At 33.9% G+C, this 27,127-nt stretch overlaps 1 protein-coding gene across 9 annotated transcripts in view; it reads right to left on the bottom strand.

The window, feature by feature from the left end:
• The window catches only part of APC (APC regulator of WNT signaling pathway), a 122,600-nt gene that overhangs the window by 55,296 nt on the left and 40,177 nt on the right, over positions 1–27,127 (bottom strand). For 7 of the 9 annotated variants that reach the window (XM_046666138.1, XM_046666137.1, XM_046666136.1 and 4 more), the window contains 5 exons: positions 15,826–15,978; positions 10,693–10,777; positions 9,384–9,585; positions 5,532–5,640; positions 2,779–2,892 (listed from right to left, as the gene is read on the bottom strand). In XM_046666138.1, coding sequence (XP_046522094.1) covers positions 2,779–2,892; positions 5,532–5,640; positions 9,384–9,585; positions 10,693–10,777; positions 15,826–15,960 — 645 coding nt within the window. In that variant the 5' untranslated portion in view covers positions 15,961–15,978. Of the gene's footprint in view, positions 1–2,778; positions 2,893–5,531; positions 5,641–9,383; positions 9,586–10,692; positions 10,778–15,825; positions 15,979–19,732; positions 19,807–20,451; positions 20,478–27,127 lie in introns of those variants that run through there. The other 2 variants (XM_046666135.1, XM_046666134.1) reach the window with 2 other exon arrangements.

Raw genomic sequence — 27,127 nt, forward strand, 5'->3', positions numbered from 1 at the left:
AGTGATTTAATAATTTATTAAATAATTCCCTCAAAAGATGTACACTGAAGTTGTCTCTTTTCGTTAACCTCTTACAGATCGTGCTGCAATGAGTATTATACAATCTATACCTATATTCTTGTTGCCTTAAGTAAATATTTCTGTAGGACATATCTCTAGAAGTCCTACAGAATTACCAGGTCAGAAGGCACAGGCATTTTAATTTTGACAGGTAGTGCCAACCTGTCCTCCACAAATGTATCAATTTATTCTTGCAACAACAGGGTAGACAACGCTTCTTATTCTCACATTCTCACCAATACTGCATGTCACCAAATTGTAAAGTTTTTCCCAGTCTGATAGGCCAAAAAACAAATGAAACAACCACCACCAACAACAAAAAAAATCTATTTTATGTTTTATTTTCCTGATGACTAGTGATGTTTAAGCACCACACCTGTTTATTAGTCACCTGAAATTATTTTGTGATGAGACTATTCATATCTTCTGATTATTTTACTATTTGGTTGTCTTGTTTTCAACTGATTTGTAGATGCTCTTTGCATATGAGGGATATTAACTCCTTACATATGTTACAAACATTTCCATTATTGGCCTTTTCACTATGTCTAGAATATTTCTTTAACCCCAACCTTCACATGGCTATTTCCACAATAAATGCTTGTTGTATTTCTAAAAATATGGAATAAACTTCCTTAAAATACTAACCACTAAAATGAAGAACACTGTATTCTAGAATAAAATAAAAATGGCTGTATCAGCACATATCTGAACAAAATGGCCAAGAAAGAACTCAAGTTAATTTCTCTTCTAGGATATAGATTAAACTGTCTAGAATACATCTACTTATATTTGTGTTACACAAGAATTTTCACACCTACCATCTCATTTTGTTCCTTAAGGAGCTCTAAAAACACATTAATAGATCCAGAAAAACTAACTTCTCTATACAGTATTCCATATATTCACATTCTAAACAGGCAAATTCATTTAAACCAATGTTTCTCACTTTTTTTCTGTGAACAAACAAACCCGCCCGACATTTTAAAGTAATTCCACGAAAATCTCAAATGTTACCAATACCAAATTTAAAATAGAATGTATTTTTGGAAACTCCTTATATATCCCTGATTTCAATTCTTTGTTAGTTATATGGTGTTAAATATATTCTACCAATTTGTAACTTTTCTTTTCACTTTCTTTAAGATACCTGACGAACAGAAATTCTTAATTTTAATACCATAAAATTTATCGATCTTTTCTTTTATAATTAGTACTTTATGTCTTGCTTAAGAAATCCTTTCTTACCCAAATATTAGAAAGATACATATATTTTCTACTGAAACATTTATTTTTAAAATTTTACTTTTGGCATTTAAGACTTTAATTGGAATGAGATGGCAGCAAGAGGAGATTAAGAAAAAAGAACATATTATATATACATATTATAATATAACATATATATATACACACACACACACACACACACATATTAGTTGCGTCTCCAGCCTCACTGTGAACCTAACAGGTATGGACTATGAAATGTACTATGGTACTGGTGTTTAAGTATCATTTTAGTCTACCACAATACTCCAGCATAAATAGAATATACATTGTTTAGGAAACTACCACATAAAAGACAAAGACACACTTTGGGGAATATAAAACATCCTCTATTAGTAATTTTAAAACTATAAAATAAACTTTTCAGAGTACAAAAATGCATTTATATCACACATACGAATGTAGGTCCTCCTTATTTGCTATTTCCTTAAAGAAAATCTTTCAAGTAATGTTTTCCTCCCAATTTATCCCAATAGCTTTTTTTTTGTTTTTAAATTCCCCATGCTTGCTTTGAAACAGACAAGGCCTGAAATCAGCAAGGCCTCTTCAGGGCTTAAAAACATTAGTCAGTTAGACATTTATGTGACTATAAAAGACTAAACTCACTAATATGTGAAACTGCTTAACAACGAGCAAAGCTAGTTAATATTCTTTCTTGACATTAGTTGGAGGTTGAAATATGGGAATTCTCCATACAACTCATTTCATCTCTCCCAATGTTCTCTTTAAATGTTTCCTTCCTACTTTCCTTGAAGGAGGGCTTCCTTTTTTTTTTTCAGTGTACAACTTGAAGAGCAGTGAAATACTGTGAAGGTCATTAAACAGACTTAGATTACAAGAAGTAAAAATCTCAAAGGAGAACTGAAGCTAGCTATCAGCTACCAGATGACCAGCACCTAACTCTTTTTCCTTCTTACAATTCCAAGGCAGAGCAGAACAGTATCAGGAAAATGAAATGTGGTGGAGACAGAATTATGTGAACACTGGTTGTGTTGTCCAGCAGCCATGGTAAATTATTCTTATTTTTTATTTTGAAATAGTGCCAAAGTGAAGACAGACAAATATCTTTTTTTTTTTTTAAGAAGTACTTTTTTTTTTTTTTAAAGATTTTATTTTTTCATTTTTCTCCCCAAAGCCCCCTGGTACATAGTTGTGTATTCTTCGTTGTGAGTTCTTCTAGTTGTGGCATGTGGGACGCTGCCTCAGCGTGGTCTGACGAGCAGTGCCATGTCCGCGCCCAGGATTCGAACTAACGAAACACTGGGCCGCCTGCAGCGGAGCGCGCGAACTTAACCACTCGGCCACTGGGCCAGCCCCCAGACAAATATCTTTAATAATAAAATTTAACCAATGTTAAGAGAGCTATAATTCATTACATTGTTAATAGCTCTTCCCTAGCTAGTGCTGTTTTTAGTTTAATAATAAATCAGTTACCTGGGCTCGTTTTTCCATATCCTGGCAAGTACCTAGCTGTTCTTCCATTGCAACTCTGATTTGCCTTGCTTCATATTCCAATTGCCTTCTGGTCATATCTGTTTGTAAGGAAAACTAAAACCACAAATAAAATAAAATGTTAGTATCTCATATTTGTGTGTTTACCAGTAAAAGCAAAAAAAGCATATAAATACCAACAATGAAAATGACTAAGTAAATATGTAAGTTATGGTGCATGCGAAAATTATTTTTTACTCTAAGGAGTCCTAAAACTTGATTATAGGTGCTGGGCTCAGTCTGAGTCCTTGATGTGAAATGCAGAGTTGAAACATTTTTATTGCTCCATAGCTACATATGTCTTTAACTAAATGGTACTATTTCATTTAAAATATATAATTGGTCCAATTAGGGTGAACCTCTCTTCAGTTCTCTTATGATTCTTCTCCACTGAAGAAGTCTTACCTTTAATTATTAAAAACTAGCATGTTAACATGGACAACATAGGAAAATCAAGAAACAGGTCCATCATCCTTAAGTTTATAACTTAAGGTAAGGATCAACATACACATGCAGACTAAACAGAGATAATGTCTCCATTTGTAAAATGAAGAAAATGAGGTAAGAAAAAGCTTTCAGGTAACATAGATAATCAGAAATCTCCAGGACAAAGTTAACACAAACTTTTTGGTAAAAATCCACAAGTGAAGCAAAGTTAAAACAAATAAAAAGTACTTCTTCACAGAGTGTTAATTCATTCAAAAATTTATTAATCCTTTAATTAAAATTCCAGACACTGTGATAACTGCTAGGCATACAAAAGGATGGAAAGGACAAGGTAATGAAACTTATAAACACATGCCCCAAGAGGTAATAAAGGCTAAAATTAGACTAGACTAGACAAAATGGTAGGTCACAGAGTTACAATGGGTCATGAAGGGAATAAGGAAGTGCTGTAGATTTTTCATGCTCTATATGACCAACAGAAAGCTGGGTGCGGCACAAGTCTGACTCAGAACAGCATTCTGTAGGTCCAAGGATTCCAAATTGTTTTGTTAGTTAACTTAGGGGACCTCTCAATCTTTTCCCTTGCAATATAGATGACATTCATAGGCAGAATGCATTCCTATAGGCAAACGTAAATTATGGGTCGCAATATAGATGATATAGTCTGCATGTTGTTTCTAATTCCCAATGAACCAGTTGTAACTACACTCATTCATCCTCCACTTCTCAAACCCCCCTGCAAAAAAGGTTGACCATGACACAGTATGTTCTAATAATATGGTTTAGACCTGATATTTTAAGCAATGTCTAATATTTTGATAAGTATTTCCATATGAAAGTGTTCTTAACTTGGCTTCCCAATATAAAAGTAAAATTTGTGAAATTAAAAAATATTTATGAAATGCGAGCAATTTAAAGTTGCTAATGTTGCCAAATGGTTCATAATAATGTCTTATATATTCTATTAAATAAACGTGATTATTTAATAAATTAATAAGGGAATAACGAATTTATTTGACAACTGATCTTTGTTTCAAATATTAACCAATTGTTCTTCAGTTGTCATATATATCTGAACACTTCCCTCAACCTGACTGAAAACAGACAGTTGGTCTCTAAATTTTGTATGTTCTAATTACTGAAGTGAAAGGTGAGCAAAACTATGCTTTGGTATTTTTGTTTATGAGAGTAAAAATCCTGCCAAACTCTCTTGAGTTCCTAATCCTTGTCTGCTAACAACTCTCCAATAACTTGTTCTTTCACTATTTGTCAAACTATTACTTAATTCCCAGGAAGACGTTAAGAACATTCCTAGGAAGGGAGATCTTTTCTCTCCCTCTCAAAACCCTGGAAGAGTGTTCCAGGGGACGGAGCACTTATGCTTCCAGTTCTACCTCCTGCCAGACAATCCCACTCAGGAAATCTGGCTGGCTAACATGTTTCGGAAAAGGTTTTACTTCTTTCTACTTTTGCTTTTTGTACATTATGTTCTCTCAAAAGTACTAGAAAAAGTATTAGAAAATGAAAAATCTAAGCTAACAGAGAAAGATATATTTTTTTGTCTGTTTTTAATTTCTCTTTTTAAAAATTACAAAAAATATTTATGGTCTGTCACAGCCCTGTTTGAAATTATTATTTTAATTCAGAAATGTTCTTATATGTGCCATCCCATGAACAAGATTGTTGACATGGAGAGGTTGGGTGGGGAGCGCGAGGCTGACAGGATTAAATTCTTTTTTACACAGTTATATTTGCAAAACAAACACATTTTAGTACTTGCAAAAAGTTCTAAGATCCATGCCAACAGCTATTCTTATTTATAATAACTGGAATAGGACTCAAATTATCTTCAAAGGTATTTTTATTGCAAAAACTATATGGTATGATTCCTGCAATGTGGTTCAAAAATTAGACAGATGGGGATAAATGCTTCTGCAGGGTATATTTGGCAATTCAATATACAGAATAAAAAATCAGTTGCCTAGCTGAATCCTGAGCCCTTTAGGATCGACACTTAATAGATTTTCTTAACTAGGGGCTTAAAATAAATATTTGCTTGAGCATAATGAGGTTTTATCATCTTTATAAACAAAAATTCATTAACTATTATATATTTAAGTTTAAAGCTGGATAAAACATATTTCAGTTTATAAATAACTATAAGTTCAGTTACCCTGAATTTTTAATGGATAATCTAGGTGACTAAAAATCAAGTTATTAAAGTCTAAAATTATTGCCAAGTTACTTACATTTTCAGTTAAAGGAAGACTATCTATTCTTTTAGTGAGATTCTGAAGTTGAGCATAATACCAGTCTTTTTCCTTTTCTTCTTTGTCAAGATCAGCAAGAAGTAATGACCTGTTTTTTAAAAAAGATAAGTTTACACAATGCTAATATAGAGTGCCTAACAGCAATTCTTATTAGCTGTTATTGTAAAGTTCTCTCTTTAAGCTAAAGTATTAATAATAAATAAATGGAAAACATAGATTTCGGATTTTTGAAGATGGGATTTAGAATATTATAATCATGAAAATTTGAATATAAAAGATTTTTACTTTTTCATCTAAATAAGATGGTAGCCATCCTTACAAGAATATTTACGTTTCATCGAAGGTGTTCTTCACATTTATTCATAGTCTAAGCATATGATGATGGTTTACAGGAAAAAGTACAGGTATAACAAAACCCAAAATTAATACATGAATCAAAAATGTAACAGAGTAAATAAAAGCAGTAATCATGCAGAAAAACCTAGAGTATAACAAGCTATTGTATTAGACACAAGAGTAGTTTTCAGCTTCTCAGCAGCCAAAACATATTGTCACTGTGTTGTAAGAGGAAGTTACTCTGAGGGAGAAAAACTGCTTTCTTAGTTTGGAATTTGAAGATGAATTTGTTATGTAATCCCTGAACAACCCGATTGATGGTGTCCTCAATAACAATTTATCAACACATGCTATATCTGATCATCATAAACATAAATGTGAAATAAAATAGTGTTCCTAGGATACAACTCGGTACAAAAAGTATACATCTATCTCCTTTCACGTGGCTCTTTCCCAAAACGACCACTATTACCATTTTCTTGTGTATATTTCCAGAAATATTCTACAAAAATGCAATAACATATGTACATACTTAAATATAAATAGTAGCGTATTATTATATGTGTTGTCCTATAACTTTTTTTTCAGTAAAAACTCTATCTTGGAGATCAATCTATATCAGAACATAATATTCTCTGTATTCTATAGTATTCATGAATCCATGAAAGGATACCCTAAAATCAGTTCTCTGTTAGAGGACATTTAAGGGCTTTCTAATCTTTTGCTATTATAAACAATGCAGCACTGAATATCCTCACACACAGCCTCATTTCACACATGTGCAAGCATGTATGTAAGATAAATTCCTAGGGTATGTAAATTTCTAATTTACTGCCCTTATTAGATGTTGTACCAATTTACGTGCCTAGTACCTTCACCAACGTAAATGTTTTATCAAACTTTTTTACTTTTGCAAATCTAGGGATTTTTTTCCTTCCAAAAGACAGTATATCAAATGGTTTTAGAATGAGTGAAGTTGGGCATTTTTTTCAAGTTTAAAAACCATTTGTATTTCCTTTTCTGTGACTTTTTCTTACTCATTTATAGGATCTCTACTATACTAAGAATGATAACATTTTGTCAGTTATATGACTGGCGAATGTTTTCTCAGTTTATCACTTATCTTTTAACTTTATGTTTTTGCCATGTAAAAAATTTTTATATTCTTGCAGTTGAATTTGTAGATATTTTCTATTATGGCTTCTGGAGTTTGGTTATACACAGAGAGATGTTCCCCATTCTGATAGTATTACCTTAAAATGCTGTTGATTTTATTTTCTTGGAAAATATGTATGCATGTATGTGGAAATTTCTATTCTTTCTAAAATTCCCTTCCCTTTCCTGAGAAGCAATCTTAAAAATAAGAAATTAGCCTTCACTTTTGATGTAGCAACCTCAGTGGTGAGGGAATCCATGGTAAGAAAGGAAGACTCTGCTTATGCACATATTTATTAGGCATTTACTAACTACTTGTTAAATGAATTAATGGCTAACACGACAACAGCTAACATTTATTGAATGCTCTATATCCCAGACATTGTGCTAAGTACGTTTTTTTTATGCTGAGGAGGTTTTGCCCTGAGCTAATATCTGTTGCCAATCTTCCTCTTTTCCTTGTATGTGAGCTGCTACCACAGCATGGCCACTGACAGACGAGTGGTGTAGGTCTGTGCCCAGGAACAGAACCTGGGCCGCTGAAGCAGAGTGGGCCAAACTTAACCACTAGGCCACTGGGGTTAGCCTGCAAAGTACTTTTAAAAAATCTAATTTAATCCTCACACCATCCCTTGAGGTAGTTATTTTCATGCTCATTCTACAGACTGGAAAACTGAGGTTTAAAAAGGTTATGGAGCTATGGACTTGGGTTTGAATTCTAGTTTGACTACTTCCTGGCACTTATCTTGCATAACACAGAAAATGAGAAAAAAAGACACAGAGAGTGTTAATCTATGACCTAAGGGAAGTCTAGAAAGAAAGAACAGAAAAAAACAGAGGGTGGAAAATCATCAAAGAAATAAGATAGCAGAATTTTCAAAAGCTGAAGAAAATAAATTTCCAGATGAAAAGGGCACATGAGTATCTAGCAAGATGAATGAAAAAAAACCCACATATACCAAGGCATTCTAAAAGCTTCAAAAATGCAAAAATGGTTGCCTACAAAGGAATAAAAATAAGACGTATTACATTTCTCATCAGCAACACTGATAATGAGAATAAAATGAGTTTGAACCTAGACCTATCCAAACTATCAATCAAATGTGAAAGCAAAATAAGGATAGTGTCACATAAGCAAGCACTCAATTTTCCTCCGTCCAACACTGAGAACCAAGAGGACACAAGATATATCACAACTATATACACACATAACTTCACTTCTCTCTCTCTCAATAAAATCAGGACTTTATCTACACAAAGCAAAGTAAGTTCCTGGGAAAGTAGGTATGCTCGCAGGTCCTTTGCCTCTTAATAGAGCTCAAAGGGGACAAAGAGATGAAAGATTGTGGACCCTAATTAGCTTCTTATTTTTCAAGAGAGTACTTCCTACACTGTCAGAGAGAAACAGTCCAGGTTCAAGGTATGAAATAGAGATTCATGTAAACTTAAGAGATGAAAGAAAGCTTAACACTACTTCACATCCAGATGATCATCCCTACTTTTTAAAGACACACCTAAAACCAGAGAAAAAGCAATAAAAGGTCTTTTGCTTCCCAGTGAGATATGCTGGGCATTTTCCATACAGTAATATTCAATTTTCACAACTCCACAAGGTAGAACCACATCCCTATTTTACAGAAGAAAACAACACAAAAATTTAATGTCTTAACCAAAGTCCCAGAGCTAATATGTAACATTTATATATGTTAACATTTCTTGAATGTCTAATAGAACTTCTGGGACTGCAAAGATAATAAGGTATCATTGATGCATTAAGGAATTTATACTCTTTTCGGAGACAAAACACTTGATAAAGTTCTTGATAATGACATATATTCTGATATTTGTAGTGAGATGATTTTAACTTTAGGAAGAGAAGAATAAATACACTCGCTGTGAGAAATATTCCATATGTCAAGCAATGTTTTTTTGACACCAAAACTGATAAATTATGAAATGTTTCCTTGTGGCCACTTGTAATAGGCCTTCCATGATGGAAACAAGCACTGTATGCTGGATCTAGCAGTTACATATTTTAACTGAACATAAAGATTGTGATTATGTGAATTATCCCGCCTACAAAGCATTAGAAGTATTTAAGTGACAAAGTAGAAGTCTTACAATCCATCTCAAGAAATTGCCTCCTTTACATTTTTAGATGTAATACAAGGACAATCAGTAACATACTATTTTCTTGAGTTAATAAATGCAAAATGCTAAGTGTTAGCCGTCACCTACCATACATGCTTCATAATTCATATCTCGTATTACAAAATGACAAATAACAGCAAAAATTGGAACATACAAGTCAATGTTTACTATTTAATGAAGAAAAGTTACCTCTCTTTCTCAAGTTCTTCTAAATAACCGGTATTTTCTCTGCTTCCATTTACAAACCCTCTTCTCGGAAATGAACCCATAGGAACAGGACTGCACTCTCCTGAACGACTAGATACAGATCCTTCCCGGCTTCCGTAAGAACGCAGGGACATTTTTGACCGTAGTTTCACTCCAGGGAAATTACTGCTATCTAAGTTAAGTTCTAAATCAAATAGAGAGAAGGTTTTATATAATAACTGCTTTAATCAGTCTAAAATATTACTAATGAAATTATATTGTTTTAAAAGTGAAATCTTAAGTTCATATTTTAGTCTTCAAATTTTAACCCATTTATAATATAATTGAAAATATTTTATATATATTATATAAGGCCTCTAGGAGTACTAAGTTATGGCAGCTATGGAGCAGCAGTTTATGCAGGGGACAGAGGAAATCCTTATCACAAATGCCGCCGCTCACAGAAATTCACTGATTCCTGGTTCTAGGTAAATGTAAAGGTAGGAGAGAGAATAAGAAGAATAATCCTATGGAAAAATCAGAAAATGGCCAAGATTCTATGAGGCTGGTTCTCTGAGGGCTTGCAAAAGGACACTATACCGTGCACTGGAGTACTGACTCCATAAAAGGGCATACTTCTTGGTTCAGATGGAACAGTTATTTAGAAAGAGAATGGCCAGACTTTCCCTCCAAAGTCAGCTTGAGTCAGGGGGAAAAGGAGTATGTTAAAGGAAAATTAGACAAAATGTCCTTCCTTACATTCCCGATAGATAATAATATATTTGGGGACCCAAAGGTAATTTCTCTGACTAACTTCAATCATAAAATTAAGCGTTTTCCCTGTTTTGACACTGGAATTTTGAAGCAACAAAGTGAGAAAGATATTCTTTCACAAGTCTGCTATAAAGGGCTTAAAATCAGCTTACATACGTGAGAAGATAAAGCATTTCTATCCTGGATGAAACAGAGGACACTACTTCAAATGAGGCAATGGGCTATCTGTGGCACACAGCTTACTAAAGGTCTATTTAGTGACTGACAGAACAGCAATGAGCTTTAAAAAAAGCTGAAAATTACCAAGGACGGGATCTAAAATAGTTTATTCAAAACCAGTTAAATGCTTAACTGAAGAAATAACAAATGGACTTTTTACATTTTTGTACTTTAACAATTACATCCTAACGATTAACGCTGTTATACCAAGAAACTGATACCAACACCCAAATCAAGAGAAGCTATACTTGGATATAAATGCTTAAAGGTGACAACTGGAGATTAAAAAATTATTTTAAAACAATTTTTAAAAATCTACCTTTGAGGCGCTCTAATAAGTCAATCTGTCCAGAAGAAGCCATAGCTTCATCTTCAATACTTCCTTGTAGTTGTTTAAGTACTTCCTGTAAAAAAGAACACAATACATGAACATGACAAAATTCTAAAAAACTTCTTGAAGACGTGATTCTAAGTTTCCTGGCACTTTGGTATGCCAGGGAAAAAAGTTATTTCAGATCAATCTGATGACATATCATAAGCTGTAAAGCACTATTCATATATTACCTACTACTAATTATAAATAATACAACTATTTTTATTCTCTCTTCTACCTTTACATTTACCTAGAACCAGGAATCAGTGAATTTCTGTGAGCGTCAGCATTTGTGATAAGGGTTTCCTCTGTCCCCTGCATAAACTGCTGCTCAATAGCTGCCATAACTTAGTACTCCTAGAGGCCTTATGTAATATATATAAAATATTTTAAATTATATACCCCAACAAAAATAATAGTTATATTTCGTGATAATGGTGATTATGGTGAATCTCAGCGTAAGATACTATATGGAACACTTAAGATACATTATCTATAACTTTGAAACAATACAATAAGGTGGATTATTCTCATTTTTCAGATAGATCAACTGAGACTCAGACTTGCCCTGGTTCAGTTGGGTGTTTAGAATCCATGTCTCTTAAGCTTGCACGAACATGACCATGAAAAACATCAAATTAACACATTACAATATGTTGTTTTAACACCCTAATAAACATTCAACCCTTTCTATAGCACATCTAAGTCTATTCTACTAAAGTGCTAATTCACATTCAGCAGATATTCAAATGACTGCATGCTCACTGCCTCCTGACTTCTGATGTCATTATTCCTTTTCCATCTAAATCCTTCTCTTGATTTGGTTTGACAAGATCCTTGAGTGTGTCTTTCACAATCTAGACTGAAAATATTACAGGTTTCTGTTTGCTCAGCCCTTAGCCTCCTACCCTACACAGCTCCAAAATCTGAAATTTACCTTGAAAGGAAAACCAGCCATGTTTGATACAGGCCCCTTCCCTCTATAGTAGGTCTGTGTCTCTCAAGCATTGCAAGATTATGGAATATTTTACTTTGTCTTCCAGCTCAGCCTTATTCTCAGGTGGCACCTGACTCCTTAGCCCTAAAATTTCTGTTCCTTGGAGGATATGAGCTTAAGTCAGTAACCTCTTGCTCCACAAAGTTCAAAATGTGGGAAACGTCTTGAGGAGGAGACCTGTTGCGTGAAAGCAATGTGTCTTTCCTCTAGCAGGACTTTGCCTTCTAGTCCATTCCCGGCATTCTTCACCACGAGACCCAGCCAATGTTCCATGGGGAAAACTAGCCATGCATTTAGAACTCATCTAAATGTCAAATACTTCACATCCACCCACATCTGTCAAGACCTCCAATACTTTCTTTCCTCCAATGGAGTCTGTTTGCCTGCGTTGATGATGAATATCAGCCGGAACCCAGAATTAACAAATACCTCTGAGGAAGAGAATCACTAGAATTCTCAGCTCATCTAGGAAGAGCTCTTTCCTTTTTGGGATTTTAGTTAATACGATCCTTGATACTTCCACAGTCCTCCAATGTCTTTAAAGTAGGATTTTTGTGTTTTACACAGTGTTTTCCAGTTGCTGTAGTAGCACTTATTGCTTGGGGCTGCGTATACCCTAAAAGAAGCCCTCCTCAATTTCAAAGAGTTTTTAAAAGAAAATGCAACAGAACTGCCAAGCAATTCCAAATAAAATATTTCAAAAAATCTTCTGACAAATGGCAGCTTTTAAAATTAATACGTAATTTTGAAGGAGCCAACATTTATTTGTATTTATAAATTCTTGAAGCTTTTGATTTTTAAAAAATAATTACTTTATATAATCATACATTATTTAAAACATTTTAAGAATTTAGAAACATTATAGAATTGCTTTTTAGAGAAGAAATGTACTGTGGTAATATCAGTGAATAGAAAATATTTATCAATGAGCAACTGTGAGATTTCAAGGGGGTTGCTACTTGCCCCGCTTCTATTTTTCTCAATACATCATAGTTACAGATTCTTTTCATTATCAGATACAAGTACACTTGATAACTAAATCTTCAAAATAAATTATGAAACGTGTCAATCTGAAGTTTTATTTCTTTTTTTCTTACACTCTGAAAATAGAAGATACTTTACATGTATATGGTTCTACAGTTTATAGAGCAATTTATAAATATTTCATTGTGTCAAAATACAGCAAAGATACAAATGGTTCATTACTAATTTGTCTACAGATAATTTTTTCTATACCCAGCTATCTCTCAGTTTAAATGCTTCACATCTCTAGATGACCATATTTATCTTGTTGCTAGGCTCAGCATTTTAAAGTCAATCAAAGCTGAGTTTTAGCCCTGGAGTAAAAAACACAGTACATAATCTTTTTAAATTTAGTACAATTTCTGTATTTATCTGATTCTAGGTCATCCAAATCCCATGAAATCTGTAATTTATCATCCAAATCCCATGAAATCTGTAATTTATTTTATTATGTTTTTATCACAGAAAATTTCATAATAAGTACATAAGTATACGTATTTATAAAACCCGTACAAAAATACGTGAGTATAGAGAATGTTATAAGAAATTCTCATGTACCTTTACAACCCAATTTAATAATTATCAACTAATGGTCTTGCTTCATCTACACCCATATGCACTTCCTCCATTTCCTCCCCTCCACTCAGATTTGTTTTGAAAACAAATCTCAGACATTGTATCATTTCTTTTGTAAAAATTTCAATATGTATATTTAAACAGGGATTCTTTCTTAACACAATCACAATGCCATCATCATACTTAAAAAAAACCAAACATTTCTTTAATATTTTCAAATATACAGTGTTCACATTACCCTAACTGTTGTACACATATTTCCCTGATTGTCATATACACACAAAAATACTGTTATAGTGTGTATCAGTGTCATGTAATCAACAGGAAAGCAGTATTCTCTTTTGCCACTAGATGGTACTACTGCACAAATTTCAGGTATCCTAAAAACATCCAGCTGGAGGAGACACACCTTGCCTTTCTTTGGGATAAATAGGTTAAAGATCAGGAAACATGATTCAATATTATATAATGTATTCCAAAGTCTAATAAGTAATTTTTTTGGGAAATGCTCATTGTTTTGGATTAATTTTAATCCAACATAGGCAGCAGCAATGTTTCCAAGTCTTTTCACAAATCAATATTCTAAGACAACATAAACAGGTCATGGTTCCTGCTCTTTAACAGCTTAAAGCCTCTTAAGGAAGAGATATATGAATAATTTCATTATAAAGTTGTAACTGCTATGACACCATAAGCCAAATCCTAAAGAAACAGGTGGATGGATTTGCAAGGGTGTCTATAGAAGCATGTGCTGAATAATAACCAATTCACAGTTGAATTCAGATAGATTTTAAGTGCCGATATTCACGATATATATTATATGACACAGATAAGTGGTCAACCTGATATTCCACTGTAGACATTTAAGGGTCTGACTTTAACGTTTCTCTGAGAGACATTCCACTGTAGCATGGAAATGGATCTAAGGGTAGGTTAAAATGTCTCCCCAAAATGAAACTTGAATTTGCTCAAGTAGTTAAACAAAAACTTAAAAAGCCATCTCAGAGCTCTCCACTACAAAACAGACATCCAGATAGGCCTGCCAGGAGGAGTTCTTTGCAAAATCTACCTCCAAATTAGACGAAAGAATAGTTCTGCTGGGAATTTTTTATTTTGTATCTTTAAAACTTTTTAAAAAACACACCATGTACAACAATTTTAGATATATTCTGTTAATCAGTGTTAAAATACCAAACTAGTCTTTTTTAACTTATTAGGTAACTGATTTGGCTATTTTTAAGGTTACCCATAGTTTGCGGTAAGGAAAAAATGTTTCTTTATAGTCTACCATATTTTCAAAAGGATTTGAGGTAGATATTTTAGAGATCTGTCATTGCTGGGGACAGCTTTTACTACAAAAATAGGCAATTAGAGTAGAAAAGGTCTATAGATAGATAGATAGAGATAGAATAGTATATATGAGTAAAAGCTTGAACTGTTATGATAGGAATACAAAGGGTAAAAGAAGAGCAAAAACTCTTTAGTGATATACAGAAGCTTGAAGAATAAGGGAGACCTCAAAATGCACAGAAAAAGAACTCGCAGAGAACAGGAAATGAATAAGGAATAGGAGTAGTGAACAGACAGGAAGAACAGGGTCAGGAACCCAGATGTTAAAATAGCCTGGAGGCAGAAACAACACAAAGCAAGAAGAATTTTTTAAAAGGGAAGGAGGTAACAGTTTTCTTGACGATCTCCAATTCTATAAAGTTATTAAATTTAGTGAGAAGAGAATCTAGCCTGAGTAACGAAATTAAAACAGCTGAAGTTTTAACCTCAATTATTTTGAAATTAGAACATATTCCCCCCACTGTAGAATGAATATTTCATAACTTTTCTTGGAGGTTATCACAGCTTTTCAATGCTATTTGGCAAACCAATTTTCTTGAAGGTGCCATGGAAATTCTCTAGGCCAGTAGTGCAATGCTTGCATGTTCCAGAAAGGGCAACTTAAAATTAAGTCCAGACAGGTACCCAAAGGTAACGTGGCTCAGCTTGTGGCAAAACCAGGAATAGGCCCAGGTACTGACTTTCACGTCAGGACTCTTCCCACTAGGGCACCCTGATTTTCTTATCATCTATCAATGTAACACTTAAGTGGTGACAAGATCTGCGGTAGGTGGAAAGGAAGGCTGTATTTAATAATTGAGATATATTCTAAAGACATGAGGCTAGTTTCTATGAATTACACAGAATACCCAGCCTCACTGTAGTGATGCTGAAGTTGGTCTCTTATTTTTAAGCCTAAAAATAACTAACAACTACTCATTGGGGTTTTACACCTATTTTCTTTATATGATTCACTGGATGAATTCACTACATTTTATTTAAAAGTATAAATGTGAACTTCTGCAAGAAAATTTTTACACATTAATGCTTAACTTAAAATCCACTTTTAAATAAGCAAAGTATCTAACTCCAGTTTACAAGAGGGAATACTGAATAAAAGTGGATAAACTAATTAAAAATCACAGTCTTGATACCTTCATATTAGATGCCTCAGTTTCCAGTTTTGTAAGATGATTGGAATTATCTTCTAGCTCTTGTCGAAGATTTGAGTTCTCCATCTTCAGTGCCTCAACTTGCTTTAACAACTGATCATATGAAGCTGCAGCCATCCTTGGCTACCCTTGGACCTATAAGGTTAAAAAGGATTTTGAAATTCACTACTAAAAAATATAGTGGCTGCTTGTTTACAAAGAAACGGATAAAAAAACAAAACTCTTGAGACAATAATAATAATAATTGTGTTAATATGCTAGTTTCAGCCTCAAAACAATATTGTTTAAGTAGCAGCATCGTTCTAAGAGGATGAAACACTGGCATCTTAGTCAAAGAAAAATAAGACTAACATAGAAGAGAACTTCAGTAGTGTTTGAATACACTTGCCTTTTCACAGTAGATGAGATTTCTATCAGGTTAGAATTTTGTCAAGGTTTTAAAGATATTTTTCCTGGTCTTTCAGGCAAAACTTACAAAATTTAATCACTGATAAGAAATTTATTTATATTAATAACATTAATTTATTTCTGGATTTTGTCCAACAGTCACAGAATTTCAGAGCGAGAATGGATTAATAAGATTAGGTATTGCATTTCATCACTTTTCATTTGATAAAAGACTAGCCTTAAATATCATCCATGGGGTAGTAGTTTGAAGTTCCAAGAAGGCCTCATTAAAAGGCAGCCATTTAACAAAACAGACACAAAAGACAGCATTAGATTGAGACTTCAAATCTTTTTGCTAGGAAAATGATAAATAAGAATTACTAATATAAAGTTCTATTAAATTTATTCAAAAAGATGAATATAATAGGCCATGCTATAGCTTATGAGGTCTGGGACCCACTGTACTCAGATTGAGGCCAAAAGACACTTAAGGAAAATGGATGATTTTAGGAGTAGAGATTGTCAAAGAGAAGTGAAGCAGAGTCTGCCAGTTAATTATATGACTGTGAAAGAAGAGGGAAAAAAGAAAGGTATAGAAGATAGCCAGGAAATAAGAGGCCCTTGGCATGAAGAATTAAAGAAGGCTAGGAGTTATATTAAGACTAAGTTCAGAAGATCCAGATTCTCTTTTTAGTTTAATCCCAAACTCACTTTAGAATCAATAAAACTCTGCTTATCTTAATTCTTTAAGAGCTAGAAAGTACTACAAAGTTTGTACTTAAGCAATATTTAAAGATCTTAACATAAAAAAAATGATTCTGTAATAAAATCCACTATGCAAAATAGGGCAGACAGGTTATAACAGTGGCTCGTCCCAACAATATTGGAGTTCAGCAACTGCAAGGCCCCTAACAAGGGAAACCAAGGGACTCAGGTCTAGCCAGTTCTCCAATGGCTAGAGTCAATGACAAAGCTGGTGCAAGCCATTGTCACCTGGGGAGGAAAGGGGGTCCTGGGAAGTGGAGATCACTCACAAAAGACTTTATGATTCAAAAGAATGAGCCCTAGACTTGTATTTGGAGACCTGGGTCTGAACTTCAGGTTTGGCATTGGTTTGACCTTTCCCCCTTCATTTTAATTCACTTTACCACCTGTAAAATGGACATTTACCACCTGCTCTTACATAATTTACAGGGATACTATTAGAATTAAATAACAAAAGGCAGGCTGAAAAACAAAAGTGCAAGTAAACCTAAGTTACATTATGAAAATATGCATGTAGCATAACTTCCTTATTAAGAACTTAATGTTGATCTACTGTTATAAGCCCCTATCCCTCCACCAATGGTCAAGAGGCGAAGTAATTCACCCTCCTGAAAAGGACAGAAGAGACATCTCAAAAGTGAAGGAGAAATTCACAGGTGTGATCATTTTTCTGTTTTACATCATACTAATAATAAGTAGGTCTGGAAATATATGGCACATTAAAAACCATGTGATAGAGGTGGCATCTGTCAGAATTTATCAGCGTAAACTCTAAATTCTTTATTTCAAACAAAATTTTAACAGGTAACTTTACACTAAAATGATAAAACAAAATAAGAGGAAGGGTAATAACACAAAGAAAGAGACAGACACACATAGCTATGTTAAGACATAGAGGGTATAACATTACATATTTGCAAAAGAGCCAGATGGGCAAGAGAAGCAGAGGCTAGGGCTGGCCCCATGGCCGAGTGGTTAAGTTCCCACGCTCCGCTTTGGCAGCCCAGGGTTTCACTGGTTCGGATCCTGGGCACGGACATGGCATGGCTCATCAGGCCATGATGAGGTGGTGTCCCAAATGCCACAACTGAAAAAAAATATATAACTATATACTTGGGAGATTTGGGGAGAAAAAGCAGAAAAAAAAAAAAAAAAGATTGGCAACAGTTGTTAGCTCAGGTGCCAATCTTTAAAAACAAGAGAAGCAGAGACTAAAGGTGCTCTTTATTGGAGGGAAAAAAATACAAGGCCTCAGATGGACAATTAAAACATTCTATGATCTTTTTTTCCCCTCCAGAATCATAATCATTAAAGTCATTTCTGCTCTAGAAAGCAGGGTGTTTCATATAATTTTATGGGAAAAATAAGATGTTTCCTGGAGTAATACTCTATCATATCCTTTTAGGATGTTGCAGCCATCCCTCTCTAACTCAAAACTGCTTTATGCAAAATCGAGAAATCTTAAATTTACTTTGGAATGTAAAAATGTATAAACAATCACAAGAATTTCATACAAATATATCTTAACTACAAGTCACTCAACAGCATTAAAAAAAATCAAAATTTATCTTAGGAAATGGGGAAAACCTCTGAATCTTTCAGTTTACTGAGAGTATGCAAACATCCCCATTTGTTTTTCTGTAGTACAGATGACCACCAAAGAGATGCCCACCTCAATAGAGTAGGGTAGAGCAGAAAGCAAAAGGACTGTTATCTAAACTCTTATCCAAATGCTTACTGGAAAACAAATTAACAAGTATCCTAAGAAATTAATGCAAGAAGGCAGAAAAATTTCAGGCAGGGAAGGGATGCTCAATTAGAATTAAATGTGGAGGGATTCACTATTACTAATTTAAGAAGTTCGCGACCACTTTTTGTTTAAAATTAGTCAAGCTGCTTTTACTGTTTTGTTTTAATGAATTAAAAAAAAGAAAAAAGATGTTCTTGCCAGCACTTTTAGGTGGTAATAAGAGGAAAAATACCAATAAAAAAAGAAACCAAAAGAATCATGAAAGACTACTTTGCTGAATTCTATGCAAATAAATTTGAAAACGTAAATGAAATAATTTACTAGAAAATGCAATTTATCAAAACCAACCCAAAAAAGAGATGGAAAATCTAAAATTTACAATAAAAATCACTACTAGACAATCGCTATCATTTAATATCTTAATAGATCGACAGAGAAAAGAAAATATGATCATGCCAAAGATGAAGAAAAGATGTTTTACAAATTCAATACTCATTTTTGTTGAAAATACTGAACATAAAAGGACCCTTCTTTAACATCATATATACATCAGCCCCAAGGCCAGCACCATACTTAACGTGTAAACACTAGATATACTCCTAAAGTCAGGGAAAGCCCGTTTTTACCACTCTATTATTCATAATACTAGCCAACATAATTAAGTTAAACAATGAAATTAGAAGGGAATACTATTGGCAGATGATATAATTACATACCTGCAAAATCCAAAAGAACTAAATATTACTATAATATGATAATTTCATAATGTAGGGTAGTGCAAAATAGACAGAAATCTTTCCTTTATATGTACAAAACCAGATAGAAGATGAAATGGAAGGAAAAATCCCATTTATAATTTTAAAATAATATAATAAATATAAATAAATAATAATAAAATATTTGGGCATAAACTGAAAAAGTATCCAAAACATATATGAGGAAAACTATAAAACACAAAGGTAGACTTTAACAAAAGGAAAGACATACCTTGTTCATGTACATGAAGATTCATTATTATAAAGATGTCATTTCTTCCTAAGTTATGAATTTTACACATTCCCAGTAAAAATACTATGTAAAGTTTGTTTTTATACTGTTTCTGCAGTTAGACATTTGAAGAAAACAAACAGGCAAAAACAAGAAAATAAGAAGAGAGAAGCACAGGAGTAGATCTACCACATACTAAAATATTGTAGAAAGCCTTTATAAATAAAACAGTATAGAGTTAACTGGATTGTACCAATTAGTTAATTTCTTAGTTCTGATCATTGTACTAGGGATATGTAAGACGTTAACAACAGGGAAAGCTGCGTCAAGGGTAACTGGAACTTGCTGCACAATTTCCCAACTCTTTTGTAAGTCCAAAGTTATTTAAAAATAAAACGTTTTTAAAAAACTATGCATTGGCAAATGAACAGATCAGTCATAGGAACACACATGCACAAAAACTCAGAAGTAAATATATGTAAATTTAGTAACGACAAAGGTAGAATCTCAAACACGTTTGAAAAGATGGACTTCAAGTTAGTGGCACTGGGAAACAGGACAGTTATGAGGAAAAAGATAAAATTCCATCTATTCCTCATACTACACACTAGGATAAATCACAGAAGGAACAGAGGTTTAAGTGTTTAAGAACACTACATGGCATTTAAGTTATGGAAACAGTTTTGTTTTCTAATTAAAGATATTTAAATGGAACATACCCTCTTCCAAGGACGGTGTTACAGTGCAATGAACATTTTAATTTTAGTTAATTTGTCAGTGGGTGTAAGGCACACGGAGGACCAACTGGAATTCTCTGAAATGATATCTGTTACTAGAATAGGAGTAAAAAAATGGGTTCTTAGGTTACTTCAAACAAATGGGCAAGTTTTTATTTGGTATACAAGCATAACTACTTTTAAATAGAGTACGTCCAGGAGTGGAATATGATCTTGGCATTAAAAAGAATGGGGTTGGGGCCGGCCCGATGGCTGAGTGGTTAAGTTCACCGCTCCACTTTGGTAGCCCAAGGTCTCGACGACTCAGATCCTGGGCACTGACATGGCACTGCTTGTCGGGCCACACTGAGGCAGCGTCCCATGTGTCACAACTAGAAGGACCCACAACTAAAATACATAACTGTGTACTGCGGGGATTCGGGGAGAAAAAGCAGGGGAAAAAAAAAGAATGGGGTTGTAAAAAAAAAAGGGGGGGGGACAAAAAAAGGAGAGTGCAAATCACTTCATCTCATATGGTCCATCCTATTGTAGTAAAAGTAAGAGGATTGTATAAAGATAAAAAATGCCATTGAAAGGATATACAAAAACAATCATTGCCTCTGAAACAAAAGTCTGAGGTCTGCTGAGAAGCAGCCCTCCTTTTCATTGTACACCCTTTTGTAGAGTTTGAAGATCAAAGCAAAAAGTTGGTTCTTTGAAAGACTAAACATGATAAGAGAGAGAAGAGCCCAAACATATAAAATGAACAAAATTCTGAGGAGGGGGGAATTGATTCAAGAAGAAATAGAAAGCCTTAATAGTTCTCTAACTATTGAAAAATTGGAACAGTAGGTAATTATTTTCCCCCTCCTCCTCCAAACACCAAAAAACAGCAGATCCACATGGTTTTACGGACACTTTCTACCAAACTTTCAAGGAAGAAATCATTCCAATGTTATACAAACTGTTGCTAGAACACAAATAAAGGAAATATTCTCCAATACATTCTATGGGGCCAATATAATCATGGTATAAAAATCAAAGGTAGTGTGAAAAAGAATAATTAAGGCTAATATCATTCATGAATATTGATTAAAAATCCTAAATAAAGTATTAGGAAAAAGTGTACAGTTAAAGAAACTACAACAGAATCAAGCTGAGTTTATTCCAGGAATGCAAGGAGAATAGTTTAACATTAGATCATTTGTATGTGTCATTTACTACATTAAAATATTAAAGAAGAAAAACCATATGATCATCTCAATAGACAAAAAAACACGATAAAAGTCATTATCTGTTTAAGATAAAAATTCTTAATAAACTGGAAATAGAAGGGAAGCTGCCAAAAACCTACAATAAACATCATTTTTTAAAAATCTTTATTATTATTTTTTTTTTTAGGAAGATTAGCCCTGAGGTAACATCTGCTGCCAATCCTCCTCTTTTTGCTGAGGAAGACTGGCCTGGAGCTAACATCCATGCCCACCTTCCTCTACTTTTCTTTTTTTAAAGACTGGCACCTGAGCTAACATCTGTTGTCAATCTTCCTTTTTTTTTTCTTCTTCTCCCCAAAGCCCCCAGTACATAGTTGTATATTCTGGTTGTAGATCCTCCTGGTTGTGCTATGTGGGACGGTGCCTTAGCATGGCTTGATAAGCAGTGCTAGGTCCGTGCCCAGGATCCAAACTGGCAAAACCCTGGGCGAGCAGAGCAGAGCATGTGAACTTAACCACTCGGCCACAGGGGCTGGCCCCTAAACATCATTCTTAATAGTGAAATTTTAGAGGCATTCTTTTTAAAATCAAGAACAAGATAAGGATGTCTACTATTACTACCTTTATTCAGTACAATCCTGGAAGTCCTAACTAGCACCGTAAGTTTTTTAAAAGGAAAGAATAATGATGAGAAAGGAAGAAACAAAACAAAAATCTTATATACAAAAATTTAACAAGTTTATAGGATAAAAAGTCAACATACAAAAAAAAGTGTTTTATTCTAAGCAGAATGCAGCTCACCTGTTTTTAATTCTTTTCTCTTTATTCAACAACCAATGTAGGGCCTTATCCTCCATTCTACTTCTCTTCCTCTTCTCTATTAAGGCCCCATAGGTGGTGACGTTCAGTGTCCTATCTGCTATATTCTTTCCCCACTCCTTCCTTTCCTTACATTATGTAAATTGCTACACACATTGGCTGGACTTCACCCAAGCCCATCCCAAGTGAGAGCAAGCCAAGATGACCACCAGAATTACCTGAGGCAGGGCTTGGCAAACATTTTCTGCAAGGGTCAGATAAGAAACAAGGCTTTGTGGGCCAGATGATTTCTGTCACAACTACCTGACTTTATTGCTGTAGCAGAAAAGCAGCCACAGACAATACCTAAATAAATGAGCATGACTGTTACTCCAATTGAAATTTGCTTACAAAATCAGTGGCAGTTGGTTAACTTCTGGCCATGAATTTCCAATTCTTGTTTTCAAACACCCCAAGGTAGCCCAAATAATTTCAGACTATTGAGAAATTCTCAAAATTAGTATTTTACATTTAAATAACAGGAGTAACCTGCTATGTTGGAAAGAACAGAGAACTACGAAGTCTTAAGATCCTTTACCGTTTTTCAGCAATCATTTTTAATTTCCACAATTTCTTCATCTTCCAGAAATTTGTTGCAGTCTCAGTTTGGCTCCCTCTCATTCTTTGGCATTGTAAACACCTATCCTTTTTTATTTTTTTACTCCCACTTTAATGGGGTCATAGGAGAAAGGGGTGAAAAATGTGAGTGATTAATGTATTAGCTTGCATCAGAAATTCTATTTTTGCATTAAGATTTTTAATTCACATAAAATTTTTATTTTTCTATATGGTATGAGTGCAGTGGCTTAACTTTCTTGTCTTCCATATGGATAACCAATTACATCAGCACTATTTATTAACAAACAGTTTCTTTTCCACTGAACGGAAATGTATCTCTTATGCTAAATTCTCATGTATACTTAGAAGTGTAACTGCATTACGTTCATATTAATTTGAAACATTACATTTCTATGACACTAAATCTTACCTCTCTGCGTCATGAATAATTCAGGTCCTTCAATCACATTTTCCAGTTTTTTCAAGAAAAGGTCTTATGCCTTTTGCAACAAATTTATTTCTGAGTTTTTTGTTGTTTGATTTGCTGTGAATGAAACACCACCATTCCATACCAGATATTGCTAGTACAGATAAAACCTACTGATTTTATTTAATATCTATCTCTTGTGCAGTCACCTTATAAAATTATCCTATGAGTTCTAAAAGTTTTTCTGGGTATGCAACCATATAATACATAAGTAAAGATAATTTTGTCTCCTTTCCCAATATTTGTACCATATTTCTTTTTGTTCTCTTATTGTTAGCTTGAAACTTCAAAATTATGTTGAACAATAGTGATCTTATTCCTGACTTTAATCGGAATAGTTTAGTATTTCACCATGTAATAGTTTTACTCTTAGATTTCAGCAAATATTTTTAATATGTTTATGTATTTTCCTTTTATTTTAAATATTTTATTAGGAGTGGCTTCTCAATGTTTTCACAGCACCTTTTGATATAACATATACCATTATAGTTTTTTCTTTTAATTTGTTGATGCTGTCAATTCTAAGATTTTCTCATTTTGACCCATCCTCCATTCCTGCAATAAATCCTACTTATTCATGTTTTATTACTTTACTAGTTTGTTCAGTTTTCAGTTTTTCATGTGGAATTTTTATAAGAGAAACCACAGTTTTAACTTCTTATAGTATTTTAAAATAAGGTTTTGAATTACATTTATGCTAAGTTTATAAAATGAATTGATAAGAGGCTTCTCATCTTAATTTTATATAATGTAAAATTATCTGTTCTTTGAAAGTCGGCTAGAATTCAGATCAGAAGGTGCCTTTTTAGAGGAAAGATTTTTATGTATTTTAAAGTTTCTTCTGTGGTTAAGTCTTCTCATGTTTTCTTCATCTTGTATCGATTTGATTCATTAATAGTTCACCAGTAAATTATCCATTTTCTCTAGCTTTTCAAGCGTATTACCAGAGAACTGTGCATGTTTTCATTTTTAAATGTCTCCTCTCCCATTCATCCTCTTTTGTTTTGTCTTTTGTTCATTTAATCAGGCTTCGTTGGATTTCACTTATCTTACTGATCTTTACTAAAAACTTAACTTTTGGTGCTACATATTCTTTCCATTACTTTGTTTTTTTATTTTATTCATTTCTGCATTTATCTTTATTAATTATGTCCTCTTATTTTCCATTGGTTTATTTTGTTCTTTATTATTTTAAACAGAATATTAATTCATTTATTCCTGTACTTTATTTACATGTTCACTTATCAGTTTTTCCTTAATAAAATAAACGTTTAAGGATATTCATTTTCTTAGTACAGCCTTGTCCATATTTCATAGGTTTTAGCATGAAGTGTTTTCCTCTGTATTTCTTGATAATTCATAATTTCAATTTTGATTTCCTCTTTGATCTAGGGGATACAGTGAAAATCCTTCTCAATAGTTAGGTGTATAAAATGACTTCTGAGTCATCATTTTATTGACATTGACTTATTGTTTTTAGATTGATTGAAAATTGGTGCCTACAAAACCACTACTACTTAGAACTTTTTAAGGTTAGCCTTGTAGTCAAGAACATGACTAATTTTCATAAACATCCCACTGAAATTTAAAAAACAGAAAACGTGTATGTACAAAGTTCTATACCTGTTTGACTGTAGCATATTATTTAAAGTCTCTATATATGGACTTATTTTTTTGTGTATCTGAAATATGAAATTTAGAAAGCCAACTATTTATTGCATACTGATAATATGCCATGTACTATAAGTGCCTTACATATATCTCATTTAATCTTTACAACTGTGAGGTGGTAGGTATCACTTACATTTTAGAGTTAACAAAGATGGGACTTCAAAATGGCAAATAACTTTCCGAAGAACACAGATCAAGTAGCTAAGCCAGGATTCAAATTCATATTTGTTTCTAATGCTCAGGCTCTTAAAGACCACACAATAATACTTTTATGTGGCTTTCAAGACCTTTTATATCTGTTAACAGTCTAACTTCCAAACTTATTTTCTATTAGGTCCCAATATAATCCTCCTCCTTCATTAAGTCCCTCCTCACTATTCCATAGAAACTACTTTGTACTTTTGCTCATAATTCATCTCCTTTTTGAATGCCCCATCCTTTTTTCCTCTGCTTTGCTATAACATATCCCCATCCTTTAAGGCCCAGTTCTGTTGCTTTACATAAAACCTTCCTGTCTTCTCCAGCCAAGAATGAGTCTTCTGCTGATTGTACAGTAAATAGTATACAACTTGGCTTTATTATTCTCTAACTATTCCACTTAACTTTGGTGAGTTTTGTTTCTCCACCTTTAAGACAAGGTTTATATCTAATACTTAGCTCTTGTAATTCCCAAAATGCTTTACTCAGTGACAGCCACAAAAGGGCAAACACATGCAAGAATCAACAGAAACAGTGCTTTATCAGCCACGCCAAAGATCTCCAGCAAGCACCAGAAGGTACGGAGAGAGGCATGGAACAGATTCTCCTTCAGAGTCTCCAGAAAGAACCAACCTTGCTGACATCTTGATTTTGGACTTCTAGCCCCCAGAACTGAGAGGGAATAGATTTCTATGGTTTTAAGCCACCTGTCTGTGGTACTCTGTCACAGCAGTCCTACAAGACTAATACAGGCAGGAAGGTAAATTGACATGTTCCTTGTTCTCAAGTGTCTTATTATATAGCAAAGGTGTAATATTCCAGCAGAAAGAGTAAACAGAATCAGTATACAAATATAGCAGACATTTGTGTCCCACTTTACATTCTCTTGGCTCACTTTAACTCTAGTCACTGCTGCATCAATCAGCTCACTGCAGATGTCCAATGACAGCACATTAGCTCCACCAGGTATGTTCTGTTTTCTGTCCTAGGGCATCTGTGACACCCAAGTGTGGGTCCCCAACATTCATGCATGTACAACCTATAAAAGAGTGAACACTTGATGGGGCAATCCTTGACTAAAGGAGAATGGGAGCTAATATATATAATTCTTTCCGTTGGGTGGACAATTCCATATGGTTCCTTAGAAAGTCCTGGCAGATCAAGCCACACTTGTCCAAAGCGGTGGCCAACTTGAGAACACAAGCTTATACTGGTTGTCCTTCTTCACTATTTATCTCTTTCTAGGCCTCTACTGTTCCTGGATCACTTCTCACAGAAAGTATTTTTCATACAAGGCCCTGTCTCAAGATTCTGACTTATACGGAATGCAGGCTAAGATACAAATTACCTATAATTCAAAGGCAAATTTGAGTTCAAAAGCACTGACAGAGTGCTATGGGAGTCACACCTTGCTGAGAAGTGTTTCAGAATGTAAATGCCATTTAAGAAGAGACTTGAGAGATGGCACTATTGTAACAGACATAAATGTGCGGATGGTGTTTCAGAATAAGGAACAGCATGATCAAAGCTCAGAGGTTGGAAACTGACGTATATTTGAAGGAACAGATGGCAGTTTAATTAGCTGAAATCCAGTGTGGATGAATCAGGGAAAAGAGGAAGGTAAGAGCATAAATACAGACTTTGGCTAGGTGGCTTCAGAGTGTAAGGAAGACGAGGTTTAGAGAGAGTACCC

Source organism: Equus quagga, chromosome 7, assembly GCF_021613505.1.
Source record: "Equus quagga isolate Etosha38 chromosome 7, UCLA_HA_Equagga_1.0, whole genome shotgun sequence".
Lineage (NCBI taxonomy): Eukaryota > Metazoa > Chordata > Mammalia > Perissodactyla > Equidae > Equus > Equus quagga.